This window comes from Mus caroli, unplaced genomic scaffold (genome assembly GCF_978045245.1).
Source record: "Mus caroli unplaced genomic scaffold, Mus_caroli_1 scaffold_20, whole genome shotgun sequence".
Taxonomy (NCBI): Eukaryota; Metazoa; Chordata; class Mammalia; order Rodentia; family Muridae; genus Mus; species Mus caroli.
In genome coordinates, this window is record NW_028227275.1 from 14,250,771 (window position 1) to 14,268,027 (window position 17,257).

At 48.4% G+C, this 17,257-nt stretch overlaps 2 protein-coding genes across 2 annotated transcripts in view; one reads left to right on the forward strand and one right to left on the reverse strand.

The window, feature by feature from the left end:
- Positions 1 to 582: 582 nt before the first annotated feature.
- Positions 583 to 10,908, reverse strand: Ina (internexin neuronal intermediate filament protein alpha). Its single transcript, XM_021151592.3, has 3 exons — positions 9,844 to 10,908; positions 3,570 to 3,694; positions 583 to 2,218 (listed from the first exon to the last, which is right to left on the reverse strand). The coding sequence occupies exons 1-3, from the start codon at positions 10,906 to 10,908 to the stop codon at positions 1,903 to 1,905; spliced, it is 1,506 nt and encodes a 501-aa protein (XP_021007251.1). The 3' UTR covers positions 583 to 1,902.
- Nt5c2 (5'-nucleotidase, cytosolic II) overlaps positions 10,851 to 17,257 on the forward strand; it is a 131,082-nt gene continuing 124,675 nt past the window's right edge. Inside the window, exon 1 of the mRNA XM_029472571.2 lies at positions 10,851 to 10,965. Coding sequence (XP_029328431.1) covers positions 10,907 to 10,965 — 59 coding nt within the window. The 5' untranslated portion in view covers positions 10,851 to 10,906. The remainder of the gene's footprint in view (positions 10,966 to 17,257) is intronic.

The window sequence follows — 17,257 nt, forward strand, 5'->3', positions numbered from 1 at the left end:
GTGATTAATGACAACTCATCAAAAACAGAAAATAAAAAGTAATCAGGGCCAGGCAACCCGCCAAACAAAATGGCCACTTTCCCCAGGGAGCTGATAGAGACCACAGAGCACGAGTCACGTAGGATTAATGACTTTTAATTTCTTAGATGACTAATGTCTTACAGTAAGTGTAGGGGGAGAGAGGGGATGGGTCAGGAAAAGCAAAGTGTCTTTTCGGTTCCTTGAGCTATTGAAGCACGTGCTAGAATGTGAGTTCAAATGATGCATCATGTCCTTGGCAGCACAGAGCTTTCGATGAAGTGGGCGGGGACAGGACAGACAGTTCCAGAGCTCTGGTGGAAGTGAGCAGAGACAGGGCAAAGCCTGCCCGAGTCAGATTTGGCACATGAGGCAGGCTGGTCATGTGGATGTTGCAGTTGGGTGCAGAAAAGAGCTGACTTTCCAGCCTGCCTCCGTGAGGTGGGAGAAGTGTGTATACCCCTCCTGGACCCTGAATGTTTCTGCCTTTCCTTCGGGGGAGGGACACCCACCAACTGAAGCAATGTAGGTTTGTTTCTCTTTCTTTCTTTCTTTCTTTCTTTCTCTTTCTTTCTTTCTTTCTTTCTTTCTTTCTTTCTTTCTTTCTTTCTTTCTTTCTTTCTTTCTTTCTTTCTTTCTTTCTTTCTTTCTTTCTTTCTTATCTGCTGGTGGTGTTGATTGACCAGAAGTGGTTTTTGTGTTTTTTTTCACTTTTGGGTGGTAGCATTGAGTCTGATGATAAAATGTCCTATACGTATCATACTTAAAAAAGCAAGGCCTCTTGAGGACCTATCCTAATGGGAAGGGGACTATGTAGATTCTAGGGCAAGGGTACGAGAAAGCGGAACTCTACGCTACTACATGGAACCCAACACAGAGGAGACCTTGTTCTTCCCCTTCAGAGAGTACTCTTCCTCTATTTACACTACGAGGTCTAAGGTCAGCTTAAGCACAGCGTCGGGTAACTATCACCGTGCTTCTAAAGTTAAAGTAAAATGCTACATCATTTAAGGTATTTTTTCCCCTCTAATTAAGTGGATCTGGGCAACCTGAAAGCCTAAAGCCTAGAGATCCCTTTTATGTTTATTTATTTATTTATTTATTTTTTAAGGAAAATCCTTAAAACTAATCACTGCCGTTATCATTAATCTTTTTCTTTTTTCTTTTAAAGCTACAGATGTGAAAGAACATGAAATGGGCAGGGGTGAGTTCCACAAATCACAGGGATGGCCAGCATGCAGCTAATTTTACCCACAGATTGAAGAAGAGCTAAAGGGCATACGTTCTACGCGTGGTTAGGAGGGGCTACTACGCTAAACTCTGCTTCTTCCTCTTGGGTGCGAGAAAGGAATTATGGGATTGAAGAGTGGAAGGCATGTGCCCATGAGAGATGTGTGTGGTGACTCGGCTCTATCGGAGGGGGGCTGGGGAGCGGTGTCCGGAGCACTAGCTTGTCCTCTGCAGTGATTGTATGCTTTTAGGCATCTACAGGAAGGTTCTATGGCTGGGGCCTGGCGGGGTCCAGTGGATAAACACAGGTTTCCGTTTCAGCTCCCAGTGAGGGATGAGCAGATTTAGCACCTTCATTTGCACTTCCTCTGCACCTGAGTCACCTGTCACCAGGAGGCCTGAACTGTGGGTGAGAAAGCTGGGTTCCTGGAGAACTCCTCCTCTGCTCCAGGACTGCAGCTGGCGCCCGGCTACAGTGGCCTTCCTACTGGAGAACGGAAGGGGTCGGTACAATGACGCTGAAGCCTTGCAGACATTCTATAGCGGTGGGTGTGGTTCAGGTGGGTGTGGTCAGGTGGGTGTGGTTCAGGAGTGTGCTGTGAATGAGCCAAGTGCATTCCCTCCCAGGCATCGACTTTTTCTCAAGCAGCGGCATCACATTTTTTGGCTTGAACTGGTACTTTCTTCTGTAGCCGACTTTCCGGTTTTCTTCGTCGATATGACCGCTTCCCCCAGTGTCTCTTCGAAACCTTCCCCTACCTTGGATGTTTTCTTACTGACTTCCTTAGAGGCCTCTTCCTCCTCCTCTTCGTCCTCCTTTTTCAGGGACAGCCCGGCAGAGGAGACTTTGGAGGCTGTAGAGCTAAGGATTCTGGGAGGGAGCAAATAACTGGGATTGGGCAGTGGATTCAGCCCCGAGATGCTTAACCCGCCGGTGCTAAACCGCGTCTCTTCACCTTCCAGGAGCTTCCTGCAAATTCAACAGAGAGAAGCTCTCAGAAACCTGGGTCCGAGGTTTGTTCCAAGGACTTAACCCTTGAGTCCTCTCTCTTTCATTTTAGAGACTCCAAAGGACACTGCAATTTCCTCACGAGACTGAGACCAGTAATGCTGCACTGCTCTGGAGATTAAAGTGCACACTTAGGGATTCTCTCACTCTCCCCAACAACAGTGTTGTTCAAACTGTTGTCAAAGGAAGCCTACCCCATCCACAGACTGACTTCCTGCAGGAGGAAAACATACAACCCTCCCTTGGCCACATTACACACCCATTTGTGGCAATTAGAATCTACAAAGCTCTGGAGAGAAGTAATTTCCCTACTTAACACCTTAACTGTAAAGGGGGAAGGAGGTGAGAAGACACAGAGGAGAGAGAGCAGCCGCCTGGTGCAGCCCACAGTTGAGATCTGTGCCTTTCTTAGATATGGTGACAAACCCATTAAGGGATACCACCTCAGACATGAGTCTCCACTCAGCCTAAAACACACAGCACCTGAGCAGAGTGGCCCCCTAATCTCGTCTCTCGTATTAACTCTGATAGGGTTTTTGTTGTTGCTTGTTGCTTTGTTCTTTGACTTTTGGAGATAGGGCCGAATATAGCCCAGGCAGGCCTTCGTATGTAGCTGAGGCTGGCCTTTAACTCGTCACTGTCTTACCTCTACCTGGAGTTATAGGTATGCACCACCATGTCTGGCTCATAACTCTAATAGTTTTAAATCATTCTTTTACTTTTTATTTAAGATTCATTTTGTTTATTTTATGTATATGAGTACACCGTTGCTCTCTTCAGACACACCAGAAGAGGGCATCTGATCCCATTACAGATGGTTGTGAGCCACCATGTGGTTGCTGGGAATTGAACTCAGGACCTCTGGAAGAGCAGTCGGTGCTCTTAACCACTGAGTCATCTCTCCAGCCTCTTAATCATCATTTTAAGTAAAAGCCAACTTAAGATACTATTAGATACTGTGGGGGTCTTCTTTTGAAGTAGGTGGTGTACAGAGTGAGGGAGAGAAAGAGGGGGAAAATGTGTTGGCTCCTGCAGCACATAAGCAAACACTGGACTGATAGAGAGAAGTAGCATGAAGTCTTCCTGAAGTCTTCCATATTAAGATGTCCACACTCACCTGAGGGTGAGTCGGAGGGAGGGCTGCTACTTTCTCACCTGTATTTAATTAGTTTGTTAATTAATTAATCAACCATATATCAGGACAGAATCCTCCCTCACTGGTCAGAAACGGACCACCTGGAATCACTGACATAGCATCCCTGCCCCCGGGTGATACAGTGTTTTGCTAGGGTAAACACGCGCCCTTGTGTACCTGTAAGCTGCGATCTCAATGTCAAGGGCCATCTTGACATTGAGCAAGTCCTGGTATTCCCGAAGGTGGCGTGCCATCTCGCTTTTTGTGTTCCTCAGGTCACTCTCCAGCTGCCCAATGCTGTCCTGGAAAGTATGTATTCAGAACACTTAGGCCAAGGTAGCAGACACTCATTGGCATCTGTACAAGGCAGGGGTTTCAACCCCGACTACACACTCCAACCACGTAAGAACGGATAGAGTACTTACACAGCAATCTGTGTCCAGCCTGGATTCTGGTTCGTTCACTCTGGGGTAGAGACTCGTTGGCAATTACATTTTTACTCTTAAAGACTCATGGGAAACGTAGATGCATGCTGAGGGTTAGGAACTCCTACCAAGGGACACATGGGTTCATGGATACTGCCTTCTTTGCTTTTTTTTTTTTTTTTAAGTATTTTTAATTATGTGTGTGTGTATGGATGAGTTCAGGGACTCTCCAAGTCCACAAGAGGATGTCTGCTCTCTTGGAGCTGTGGTTACAGATGGTTGTGAGCTACCATGTGGATGCTGGGAATCAATCTCAGGTCCTCTGGAAGAGCAACCAGGGCTCTTAACTGCTGAGTCATCTCTCCAGACTCAAATTTAAAAAATGCTTATTTATCATCTCTTTCTTGCCTATTTTGTTGGTTTTTGAGGTAGCATTTCTCTCTGTAGCCCTGGACAGCCTAGAATTTCATATGTAGACCAGGCTGGCCTTGAGCTCACAGACATCTGCCTGCCTCTGCCTCCCAACTGCTGAGATTAAAGGTTCTGTGCCGCCATTCCAGTGTTCCAAAGCCTGTTAAGAGATAATGAGTTCTAAAATGTGCTAAATAAATTAGTTGAACATCGTGGCACATAGGAAGGACCCAATAAATGTGAGGGGCTTTTATTACTGTGAATAACATATGCGACTCCACCAATATCTCCTTAGGCCAATGAATATCATATCCATTATTAGTGCATAACAGAAACTTTAAAATGATTTAGTTTTAAATTATATATAGGTTGGGGCTGGAGAGGTGGCTCAGCAGTTAAGAACACTCACTGGCTGCTTTTCCAGAGGATTTGGTTCAATTCCCAGCACCCACATGGCAGCTCACAGCTGTTAGTGAGCTCGGTTTCAGGAGACCCAACACCCTTACTCAAACATACATGCAGGCAAAACACCAATGCACAGAAGATAAAGATCTTAAAAATAGAGAAAACAAAATATTTTAAAAATGATGTAGTACATACGCGTGTTTATATGTCTCTGTGTGTGAGAATAGGTACCCAGAGGGAAGGGATGCTCTGCGGCTAGAGCCCCAGGCAGTATGAGCCACCTGATGTGGGTCCTCCATGAGAGCAGCACGGACTTAACTACTGAACCATCTCTGCTACCCTATATATAATAAAAAGTCAATGTTGGATAGGAGATTGCATAATCCTCAAAACACAAGATTTTTAAAAAATTGACCATCTGGAATGTCTTATATTTATTTATTTTTTTGTTTATGTGTGTGGGCATGAGTGTGTCAGAAGAGATATGTGGAAGCCAGAGGTGAGTTTTGGGGATACGTGTGGTGTATGTTTTTTTCCTTCCACCACGTATGGTTTGGTATTGGTTCAGGTTGTCCTGGTTGGTGGCGAGTGCCTTACCCACTGAGCCATCTTTCTAACATCCCTCAAAGTGATAATTTTGAATAAAGCCTTTTAAAGCGGCAAATACCACTTATCATTGGACATTAAACAAAACACAGTCTTTCTCAGCAATCAAGGGTCATGAAAACGATGTTGTTCTCCTCTAATTTCATGTCTGTCATCTTTTAGATATATTCAGGTGTCTCTTTCTACCCTAAATGGCTCTGAAGAGCAGTGTTTGTCTTCCTGTTGTAGTTTATTGCTTCTCTTGGTCCTGAAAAGTGGCCCTGCCACTGGCATTCCCGACAGTGCCTCACTGAGGCAGCCTCCCCTCCTCACCCTCTCCTCATGGCTCTACAGGCTGGAAACCCAATTAAAAAACCGTTTCTTTAGAATCATGTTAAGAATACTCAGGCTGAGGGCGTCCGTGGGGTCAGCTTCCCAGTGTGTAGTTTACAGGTAGCCATTTTGTCTCAGCAGGTTAATTTGATCATTTCTTAGAAACTACTTTTATTTCATAGCTGCTTGCAGACCGTGAGGCCGCTGGAGACCCTAGCTCTAGATGGGCGAGTTTCTTGCGCCCCTAAGTTACGAATTTCACGTGGCTCCTTTACGGATCACAGTTGGGAAAAAAGTGTAACCTGGCCCCTTCCAGAAGGAGCTGACTTGAACTGCTGACCACCGATGGCCCACTATGCTCTGGTCTCTTTGTCTGTAGGCTCCACTCCTCCCTGTCTTGCTGCCCTTCACAAGGCCTGACAAAGATGGCCTCCTCCGGTGGGAAATGTGAGCAGAGCGCTGCAGCCTGCCTGCCCCCTCCCCCAACCATGCAGCTGCTGCTAGCAGAGCCTGGAGACCCGGAGCGAGGAGGCATTCCCTGCTCCAGCTGGGGTCTGTCCTGGAGCATCTGGCCCAGGGCAGAAGGAGGCAGGCTGGGAAGACAGCAGAGCAGGGCTGCACCAGCATCTGCAGTGAAGAGAAGGAAAAACAGTGTGCCCGTTCCTTACTGCAGGGAGTCAGGGGAGCCCTCAGCCCTCAGCCAGACAAGCTGAGGCCACACAAAACTACTGCTATGTATAATCAGCTAGACTGGAGAGAGGTTTTACTGGATGGTTACCCACAAGAGCCACATGTCCTTGTTCTCAGTCCTGTGTTTGCTTTATCCTTGACCCTCTAAAATCGTACTCCCCTAGAAAATGCGGTCTAGGTCAGTACACCCCACGGCCAGTCTGAGAACAAATGGTGGAACACTTCACGAAAATGCACATTCCTGGCAGGTGTGGTGGGGCAGGCCTATAGAGCGGACCTGAAGGGCCAAGGCAGGGGCGTTGCAAATTCAATCCCAGATCAGGCTCCACAGGGAAACCCTGTCTCACAAAACAGAATGAAAAGCATATTCCTGGTCCTACCTAAGAAATACTGAATCCATTTCTTCAGGGAAAAAAATCTCTTTTTAAAAAGCTGCTCCTTTGGTCTTGGTATGCCATGGAATTTAGATCAGTGGTTTAAATTTATTCCTGTAAAGAAGCTATTGTAATGGCCCAGGTAACAATAATAGGGTAAGATAGGATGGGGGAGGGGTGGGGGAGGGACCAGATGGAAAAGCTTTTAAAAAAATGAGATTGTCTTTTCCTCCCTTGCCACCCTAATTTCAGAAATGGATCTATCAAGCTATAGATTTATATGCAGCCACTGCCATCTCCGGGCTCCCATGGGCCAGACCCTTCCTGCTATTTAATTAGGCTGGGCTCCAATCTCATATTGGAGAAGAGGGCAGACTTGGCTTACCTCCCTGGAGAACATTAGCCAGCAGTGATCTTGACTGTTCAGCAAGGTCTTTCAAGGAAAGCTCTGGCTTTCTAAGACGCCCACAACACAGGTCTGAAAGCCAGTTTTCTCTGAGTCTGTCTCTGCACCGCTTTAGTAACAACTGAAATTCTAACCCAGTGTCCCAGCTATGTAGGGACCAGAGAGTGTCCTTTGCCAGAAAGGAAAGCCTTGTTTTTCCATGCGAAGTGGCTGCCTTTGGCTGGACACAACAACCCTAGTCCTTCCTATTGTGCGCTTACTGTGTTACCTTGAATTAGCCTTTGTCCTTTTGAAAGTATACCAAGTGTTCTGTCTTCAAATAGGCTATTAGCTCCCTGGGGCAGGGAAAATGACTTTGACCGGCACTTTCTTTGTCTTTGAGAAGACTGAACGCTTGTAAAAGAAAGATGTGCCCACTTCGAGTCTCTGAACCATTAGGAAGGAACACCTCCCATTACTACTGCAGTGGAAGGGGGGGCTGGGTAACAGGGCAAGAAGACAATGGCTTCACAGTGAGAAGGCTTTTCACCTCCAGCATTAAGTTTGCTAGGAAACAACCAGGAGAGGCAGGCCTTAGTGTTTGCAGGTCTAAGTGTGAGCCCCACCCCAGCAGCGGTCCCAAGGGGTAGGAAATAGCTTTGTGCTGTCTGGCCTCCTCCTCCACTCCCTCAGCAGGCCCTCTGAGGCTCCCAAGGCTGATGGGGAGCATGGAGCTGCAGAGCCTGCAGTTTCTCCTGCCTCTTGTTTCCTGCAGACTGTGTCTAGACACCCCTACTATTTCCTAACACGGAAAGCTCGTATTTTAGAGCAAATAAGCCAGAGTGTAAGGGAGCCACAGGAGAGTGCAGCAAAGCCCAATTCAGCCGTTTGGGGTGGGTTAGTTATGCTTTTTGTAGAAATACTAGTTCTGAAGAATACCTAATTCAACATTTGCACTAAGTGTGATTAATTCAGATCATCCAGGGCCCAGGACACATACTGAAAAGTTCAACTTACAGATTTTGTAGCAAAACTGGAATATTTATTTGAATAAGACTGTAATATCAGACTAATGAGAGGCATCTCAAATAAGACTTTTCCCTTTATGAAAAGGAGCCATTCATAATGGACAGTAAATACCTGCACATCAATAAATTCTTTTGCTTCTGACAAAACGGTACTTTGAAATATGCCATTTCTAGGTTCTATTCTTATTAATGTTCCTTAAACACATTGATTTCATCAAATGTAAAATTCAGTCCTAGCTAGAATAAATTATTTCTGAATTATAATATCCCAAAGAACTTTTACTGTTCATTGTACTTAAACCACCTAATTTTGTGTGTGTGGTTTTTTTTTTCTACATTTTTCATTTGTCCTGTCTTCTGTCTCTGAGCCTTTTGTAGTCACAAGCTAGCATGTCCAGTGTAGTGAAACTGAGGACACAGTGGCCTTTGTTGTGACGAAAGAGCCAATCATTACCTTCACAGAGCTTACAGGGCAGGGAAAGATGAAACACAAAAGTCACCTATAACAAAGAAACCATCTCTGTAACTGGCCACGTGCCCATAAGCTGCAAAGATGTCAAGGTAATGGAGGTTTTCAAGTGAGACCTCACAGCCGTCGAGCTGATTAAAAGGTTTTTGTTAACTGCAAAGCTATCCTTGGAGGCAAAAATTGAAGCTATCTACAAGATGAGCTTTGAGTTCAGTTAGCCAAGATTGATTGTGTTACATTAAAAGAAAAAGGAGGAGGGGGAGGGGGAGGGGGAGGAGGAGGAGGAGGAGGAGGAGGAGGAGGAGAAGGAGAAGGAGAAGGAGAAGAAGAAGAAGAAGAAGAAGAAGAAGAAGAAGAAGAAGAAGAAGAAGAAGAAGAAGAAGAAGAAGAAGAAGAAGAAGAAGAAGAAGAAGAAGAAGAAGTTGTTAATTGCATTGAGGCCTAGACTTCCTAACTGGGACAATTTGAAGACATAATGAAGCAGGAGACATTTCTGCGTTGGGAGGAACAGGAGATCAGCACCTCGGACAGCGCCCTGACCGGTCTCAAGCTGAACCGGCTCAAAGCTTGGTTAGTAGATGGACAAGGAAACTGCGCGTGTGTCTCGCGGGTTTCGCGTGTTTGTGTGTGTGTGTGTGTGTGTGCGCGCGCGCGCAAGGGTGGGGCAAGGCAGTTGTCATTAGCTTAATTATGCCAGACCCCACTCCTTTTTTAGAGCAAAACTCAAGAAAATGAGCCTACTTGCCAATCCTAAAGCGGACGATACTCTATAAATACCAATTCTCAGTAAGACCCAGAAAAGACTTTTCAAAGTCAACTCAACAAACCAGATACTTAAGTACCCGCCCACAGAAGCCATGACCTGCGCCCTCTGGGGACACTTTGGGTCGGCACTATTCTGTTAGTGTGTCTGTACTCTTGGTGACAGGAAGGCATGGTTACATTTTTTTTTTTTTGACTCCTAGAAAGATTAAAGACTCCTTTGTTAGAAGAGTTCGGACAAGAGACTGGGGGTGGGGTTGTGGCTCCGTGTTACTGCATATGCCTAGTATATGCATGAAGACTTGGGTTCTGTGCCTCAAACTCCCCCACCCTCCAAAATAGAGGGCGAAGACATCAAGGGCTTGAAGCGCTAGCTTCCAGGCACATACAGTCCACATTTGCGGCTGCATGCGTGAGACTTCGTGGTTGGTTTTATTTGTTTGTTTGTTTGTTGACTGACGCCTCTAGTCAACGCTCCCCTCTCTCCCCTTTCCCTCCCGTGGTTTCCTAGGGCACCAGTTTACAGAGATATCTGTGCGGAAAAGGATAGGGCACTCTTTCCTATGCAGCATCCCAGCCCTTACCTGGTAGCCGGCCACCTCAGCGCTGTGCCGCTCCTCCAGTTCCAAGATCTGCCTCTCCAGGGACTCATTGGCTCCACGCAGACCCTCTATCTCAATGGTACGTGCCTGGAGCTGGCGCCGGTACTCGTGGATCTCCTCTCGGCTGGCTCGGATGGCTTCGGTGCTGCGCGCAGCCTGCTCGTTCAGGTTGGCGAACTTGGACTTGTACCACTCCTCGGCGGACTGCAGGTTCTTAGCGGCCAGGGACTCATACTGGGCGCGGATCTCTCTCAGCGCCGAAGTCAGGTCTGGTTTAGCCACGGTCACGTCCACCTCGGCGGCGGCTTGCGAAGACGCCTGCAGCGTGGCCAGGAGCTCGGCCACCTCCTCGTCGTGCACCTGGCGCACGAAAGCCAGCTCGTCCAGCAGCGACTCCACCTTCTTCTCCAGATCCAGGCGGGCCAGGGTGGCGCCGTCCACGTCGCGCTGCTGCGCCTTCAGGGCGCGCTCGGCGCCTTCGCGCCCGCGGCTCTCCTCCTCGCAGCGCGCCCGCAGTCGCTGCACCTCCTCGGCCAGCCCGTCGCGCTCCAGCAGGGCCTGCGCGCGCGCCGAGCTCGCCTCCTCCAGCTGCGCGCGCAGCTCGCGCAGCTCGCGCTGGAAGAGCTCGCCGACGCGCGACGGCTCGGCGTGGCGCTGGCGCAGCGCGGCCAGCTCGGCCTCGAGCGCGCGGTTCTGCGTCTCCAGCTGATGCACCTTCTCGATGAACACGGCGAAGCGGTCGTTGAGGCCCTGCAGCTGCTCCTTCTCGTTAGTGCGGATGATCTTGTACTCGTTGGTGCGCGCCGCCGCCTGGCTCAGGTCCAGCCCGTCGGAGGCCGGCAGGCGGCGGTAGGCTAGGCCCAGGCCGAGGGACGAGGCCGAGGAGCAGGCGGCCGTGGAGGCCACATTGCTGCGGGACAGCGACTGCGAGCGGAAGCTGCCCGAGCCTCCGGGCCCGGAGAGGCGCGCGGAGAGGCGCGAGCCGTCCCCGAACACCTTGCGGTAGGAGGAGGCGGAGCACAAGTAGTGCTCCGATCCGAAGCTCATGGTGCCGGGGTCGGGGCCGGGTGCGCGGCTGCGGCGGGACCTGGCGAGGACGCGAAGGTGCGGCAAGGCTGGGTGCGGCGGGGCGGTGTGCGGGGCTTTTAAGGCGCGGGGCTGGGACGACGCGCTAGGGGTGGAGCTTCATCTTCAGATCTAGCGGGGAGAGGAAGGGGGGCCTGCGGGGGCGGGGGAGCGCAGTGCCACCGCAGCTGCGCGCCGCCGTCCTGGGGCCGTCCCTGTCCGCTGCGCCTGTACCCCAAGAATCTGCCTTGGGAATGACCGGAGGGGAGGGAGTGCCCAAACAACCTTGGCTTCCCGGCCGAGCGCACTCAGCTCTTCGATGGCATTAGAGCCCGTCTTTCGTTTTCTGCTCTTATCCCCCACGGAGTGTAGGTTTTTCTGAAAGGTGTCCTCTGTTCTCATCCGCATCCCAGAGTTCCCAAGGGTGAGGCCCTGTTCCTCTCCACCCTTTACAGGGGGAGCGGGCACCCCTCTTTTTATCTCCTGGCTTAGGCGGCTCCTGGTTCTCTTCGGAGAAAGTGGGGCCACTTCAGAGAGCATCCCTCAGTTCCGCCACCACAGGAAATAGGATTCGCAGAAAGAGTGAGATTCTCGGGGACATTGGTGACGAACAAGAGGCTGATTTTTTTCCCCCCAAGGGTGCAAAGGGTTACCGGGAGGAAAGCGGTTTGTCCTGGAAAGGACAAAGCGTTGAGAATTAGCGGGATTCATCTCTAGACCTCCAGTCACTGTGCGTGCCAGGACCGCAGGCTGCTAGAAAGGCTGCAGGCTTTGGTTTAAACAAACAAAAAGCCCCAAACCAACAACAAAACACATTAGATTTTAAAACGTTTCAAAACGGGATTTCTAGTCAGGAGGTTTCATCGAAACAGAAACTGGATTGATTTTGATCTTTTAATGCCCAGCCCCTGCTACTCTTGAAAGCAGAAGGGTTAGGATGGCTGCGGTGGGTGAGTGCCTTTGTTTAAGTGCGTTGTTCCTCAGGGCTACCAGCACTTCAGAGTCACCCCTCTTACCCCGTTTTTTTGTTTTTTGTTTTTGTTTTTTTTTTCATCTGTCTGGCCCTGCAAGCGTTTGACATTCCATTCTGAATTGGACGGGAGCACCATTTTCTGTGGGGATTGATTAGTCTTTGGACCAAAGACTCAATTCCAGGAGTGAGGCGGAGGAAGGAGCAGGGCTGACAGAACTGGCCGCCCTCGCCACACCCGATTAGGATGGAGTGGGAGCCTGAACGATAGATGGATCCAGTGGTCCGAGTTTACCTTCCAGCCTGTGGCACAACTCCAGGAAATGTGAAGCCCTTTGCTTTCTAGTTCCGAATTCCAAACTTACATTTGTTTGTTTTGAAACAAGGCTCCCATTCTGTCCCCCTAGTAGCTAAGTTGGCTTTGCTCTCAGTCTAAGCTGGCCTTGAGCTCCTGGCAATTCTCCTGCCTCTGCCTCCCACATGCAGCAGTTACCAGTGTGGCCCACCACAGCTGGCCCTTATCACCTTTTATGATCTTGGGGTTCTAGAACAAGTTTTGTTTCACTTCATGAAGGGATGCATTACTTGGACAGGACTCTGAAGGTAAGAGAAAAGTCATTTGATGGAACATATCCCCTGGCTTTGTGTCACAGCTGCCCCGTCTCCTTACCATTTACCAAAAACCAAAGCTAAAAACCATGCTGGTTTTGTTGGGGCTCTATAAGACTCGGATGCTGGAAGACACTAGCCCTGGTGAGGAATTACTGCCTGGCAGTCATTGTGGAGTGTGGCTTGAGTGTGGTTGCCCTTCTTCTGGCCGGTTTTCAAGATGGCTGTCATTCCTGGCCCAAGGCCACCAGGAAGCAATGGCATACATCCTTTCCGACACATAATTTCTCTTAGTTTCACGAGACTCTTGTCATCTTTTGTAGCCAGAATAGGGCTCAGTGGGCTTCAGAGAATTTTGGTCAATAGCAGATGATCGATCGGGGTTATATTTGAAGATCACTGAACTGAGAGGTGATGGGTGTGCATCTCGACCCTCCCTTGCTTACCGTGTAAGAGTGACAGCACCACAGCTCCTCTTGTGGTGGTGGAAGGCCGAGATGGTGCACCTGATTGTGCTGTTCATCCTGCTTCTGGATAAGGATATCTCTGTCATCCGGGTTTTCTAATACCTTGAAGTGGTGCCTGGTACCATTGGAGGCCAGAGGGGCGTCAGATTCCCTGGAACTGGAATTATGAGACAATGGTGAGCTACCATGTGGCTGCTGGAATCGAACCTATATCCTCTGGGAGAGCAGCCAGTGCCCTTAACCACGGAGCCACCCCTCCAGCCTTGTCATCACCATTTTCTCCAGATGGGACACTGCTTCACATCCACAACAGACAGCCTAAGTAGAGCGTGAAGACCACAGGAAAGCATGACCCACGTTGTGCATGGGCTTCTAGGCTACTCCGTGGGAGAGAGCACAGCCTGCCCTGCCTGTGGCACAGCCTGATGGGTCAAGCTCAAAGCTTCCAGTCTCATGTCAGCCATGATTTTCAACACCGCTAGCATTGTCTGGTATTCTGGTTGGGCTTCTTTCTACCTTTCTTTTCCTTTCCACCCTTCAACAAAAGCTGCTTCCAAAGACACAGATGGACACAGAACAGAAGAAAGGTGAAGCAGACGGCTTAAAACCCAGCTGATGGGCAAACAGGCAAACGGGCAAACCGACAGCTCCCTTGAGAAAGGGCAGGGTGGCTTCCTTCGACTTTTCCCTGCGTCTTCTACCTCCCTCCCGTTCTGGACACCCCACTCTAGCCCAGGGCTTTGGCTTTAGTAGTTTTAGCACAGGCCTGTCCTATGGGGGAATTAACTTGGCTGCATCCTTTAAAAAAAAATGTATTGTGATAGTTGATAGTAGGAGCCTGGGAAGACAGAATCACACAAAATGAGGAACCGAGGAACAGAGATCATGCCTATGGAGCAGGGTAGGGGAGGCTGTAACCAAAGGCCTGACCTGTGATGATGTTGAGTTCTAAGTCTCTCTGTTCCAGTGAATGTTTCGTGAATGTTCATCTAGCTTCTGTAGGGTGCTGTAGCATACGTCTCAGCTGTCCTGGGGGCTAAGGCAGAGGAGTCGAATGGGTTTAGGGTCAGAGCTAGGCTCTGTGACATAGTGAGAGCCTCCTTAAGAGAAATGTAACTAAGTAGAGCGTGATGGAACATGCCTGTGGCCTCAACTCATCAGAGACTAAGGCTGGAGGAGTCTGAGTTCAGGGTGAGCCTGGGTTACATGGCAGGTTCAAGGCCAGCCCGGACTATATGGCAAAACTTCATCTCAAACAGCCAAAAATAAATAAGCAAACACGAGCCGGGCGTGGTGGCGCACGCCTTTAATCCCAGCACTCGGGAGGCAGAGGCAGGTGGATTTCTGAGTTCGAGGCCAGCCTGGTCTACAAAGTGAGTGCCAGGACAGCCAGGGCTATACAGGGAAACACTGTCTCGAAAAACCTAAAAAAAAAAAAAAAAAAAAAATAAATAAATAAGCAAACACATAATTAAATAATCTCTCTTTGGGGTCACTCTCCCCACTTTCTGATCTTGACTTAGAGGCTATCTCTGTTTCCTCATTTTGTGTGATTCTCTCTTCCTGGAATTTCTTCCCAGGCTCCTACTATCAACTATCACAATACTTTTTTTTTTTTTTTTTTTAAAAGAAAGGATCTCTCTTATGTAGCCCTGGCTGTCCTGGAACTCATACACATTTGCCTCCCAAGTGCTGTGGTTAAAGGAGTGTGCAACCATATCTGGCTGAAATACTTTTTTTTTTTTTTTGGTTTTTTGAGACAGGGTTTCTCTGTATAGCCCTGGCTGTCCTGGAACTCACTCTAGACCAGGCTGGCCTCGAACTCAGAAATCCGCCTGTCTCTGCCTCCCGAGTACTGGGATTAAAGGCGAGCGCCACATGCCCAGCGTGAAGATTTATTTATTGATTATATGTAAGTACACTGTAGCTGTCTTCAGACACTCCAGAAGAGGGAGTCAGATCTCGTTATGGATGGGGTTGTGAGCCACCATGTGGTTGCTGGGATTTGAACTCAGGACCTTCAGAAGAACAGTCGGGTGCTTTTACCTACTGAGCCATCTCACCAGCCTTTGAACTTCTGATCCTCCTACTTCCTGGAAAGTGCTGGAGTCATGGGGGTATGCCTGGGGCACCTGAGGTCTCAAGCAGGCTGAGCAGACATTCTACCAACACGGCTGCACTCCCAGCCCCTTTAAAGAAAATTTAAACATAACATACAAGCAATGGGGTTCATTATGGCGTTTACTCCACCCCACACTAATTCTTTGAGATAGTGTGTTGCTATGTAGCCTAGGCTAGCCTTGAGCTCTCTGTATTCCTTCTGCCTCAGCCTCCAATTTTCTTTTTAGTTTCTATGTATTAGGGTGTGTATGTGTATATACATGTGGGTATGCATGTACCATGGCACATCCGTGAAGGTTGGAGGACAACTTTGAGAAGCTGGTGTCTCCTCCCCCTTGCTAAGGCAGGATCTCTCTCTTCCTATTGCTTAAATCAGGCTGCTAGTCCACAAACTTCAGAGTAATTCTCCTGTCTCCCATCTCCTGTAAGAGTGCTGGGATTACAGGTGTGTATGTGTCTGAGTGTGTGTGTGTGTGTTAATGTGTGTGTCAGCGTGTGTGAGTGTGGGGTGTGTGAGAGTGTGTGTGTGAGTGTGGGGTGTGTTTGAGACAAAGTCTTATCATGTTATCCTGGTTAGCCCAGAATTTACTATGTAGATCAGGCAGCCCTCAAACTCACAGAGATCTTGTTTCTGGCTCAGAGTGCTGGGATTAAAGGTGTGTGACACGTCTAGCCCAGCCACATCCAGCTTTTAGTGTGGTTCCAGGGATTGAAGCTGGGTTTTAGACTTGCAAGGCTTACACTTACACTTACTTACTTACACTTACACTTACTTACTTACACTTTACCCACCACTAAGCCATCTCCGTGGCCTTTCCTTGGGACACTTTAACACCTATATGTCATTATATGTAGATCTTATTCATCCAGTTGTTGGTACTGTTAAGACTCAGATGTTACTTCCTCCATGAAGCCTTCCTTGGTATGTACAATGTAAAATGTTCTGTCCCGCCCATGAACTCTCCTTCTCTTCCCCTTCTCCATCTGTACAGCCTTTGCAGCGCTAACGTGACTCAGGATTACATTTCATCTGCTCTGATTATTCTAACACTAATTAAGGGCTCCTTGCACCCATTCTACGTCTACCTTCCCCCCAACTCCCTGAATGTATCACACTGTCAAATTGTGTAATGAAAAAAAAAAAAGTAGAACTGCTTGTGAAAGCCTTTGGCCTGATACCAAGAATGAGATGAGGAAAGAAAAAAATCAATAAATTTGATTTCATCAAAATTAAAAGCCTTTTGCTCTCTATAAAAGCCTGTGTTAGCAAACTGAAAAGACAAGCTGTAGACTGGGAGGAGATATTTGCAAGTCACAGGAGGGGCTGTGTATCTAGGATTTATGAAGAGCTCTTCAAACATAGCAGGAAGAAAACATGTTCCAAATACAAGCAGAAAAAAGTCCTGAATGGATTTTTTTTTTCTGAGACAGGGTTTCTCTGTGTAGCCCTGGCTGTCCTGGAACTCACTTTGTAGACCAGGCTGGCCTCGAACTCAGAAATCCGCCTGCCTCTGCCTCTGCCTCCCAAGCACTGGGATTAAAGGTGTGCGCCGCCACTACCCAGCTTGAACAGATATTCTTACCAAAGGGAATATACTAGTGGCCAGTGGGCACATGGAAATAGCTTCTCCACCGCGAGCTCATAGGAAAATGCAAAGTAAACCAGGAATGATGTAAGGTTCCATACCTACCACAGTGGATAGAACACAGAACACTCAGGACAGGTGGGACCCAAGATGGTACTGCTACTCCAGAGAGATGCCTTGGTGGTTAGCCTAGAAAAACGAACCTCGTTCACATCCAGATGTCTACAGATGTTCATAACAGCTGTACTTATAATAGGCTAACACAGAAAACAGCCTGTGATACAAAGTTTCCAGAGATGACTGGAAACACAGATTTCAGTACAGCCATACGTATTACCTAGGATTGACAAGAATGTACTACGGTTACACGTGACAGCCTGGGTGAGTCGGGCACCTGCCTGTGATACCACCAGGCAGGAGACTGAAAAAGGTCTGGAGTTCAAGGCCAGTCTGGCTGAAAGGCAAGACCCAGGTTTCCGTGGGCTGTATATTGTGACCCTGTTTCAGAAACAACCTGACAGAGACTTGAGTGAACTACAAGGACATTTTGTTGAGTGAAAAAAAAAAAACAAGCCTCA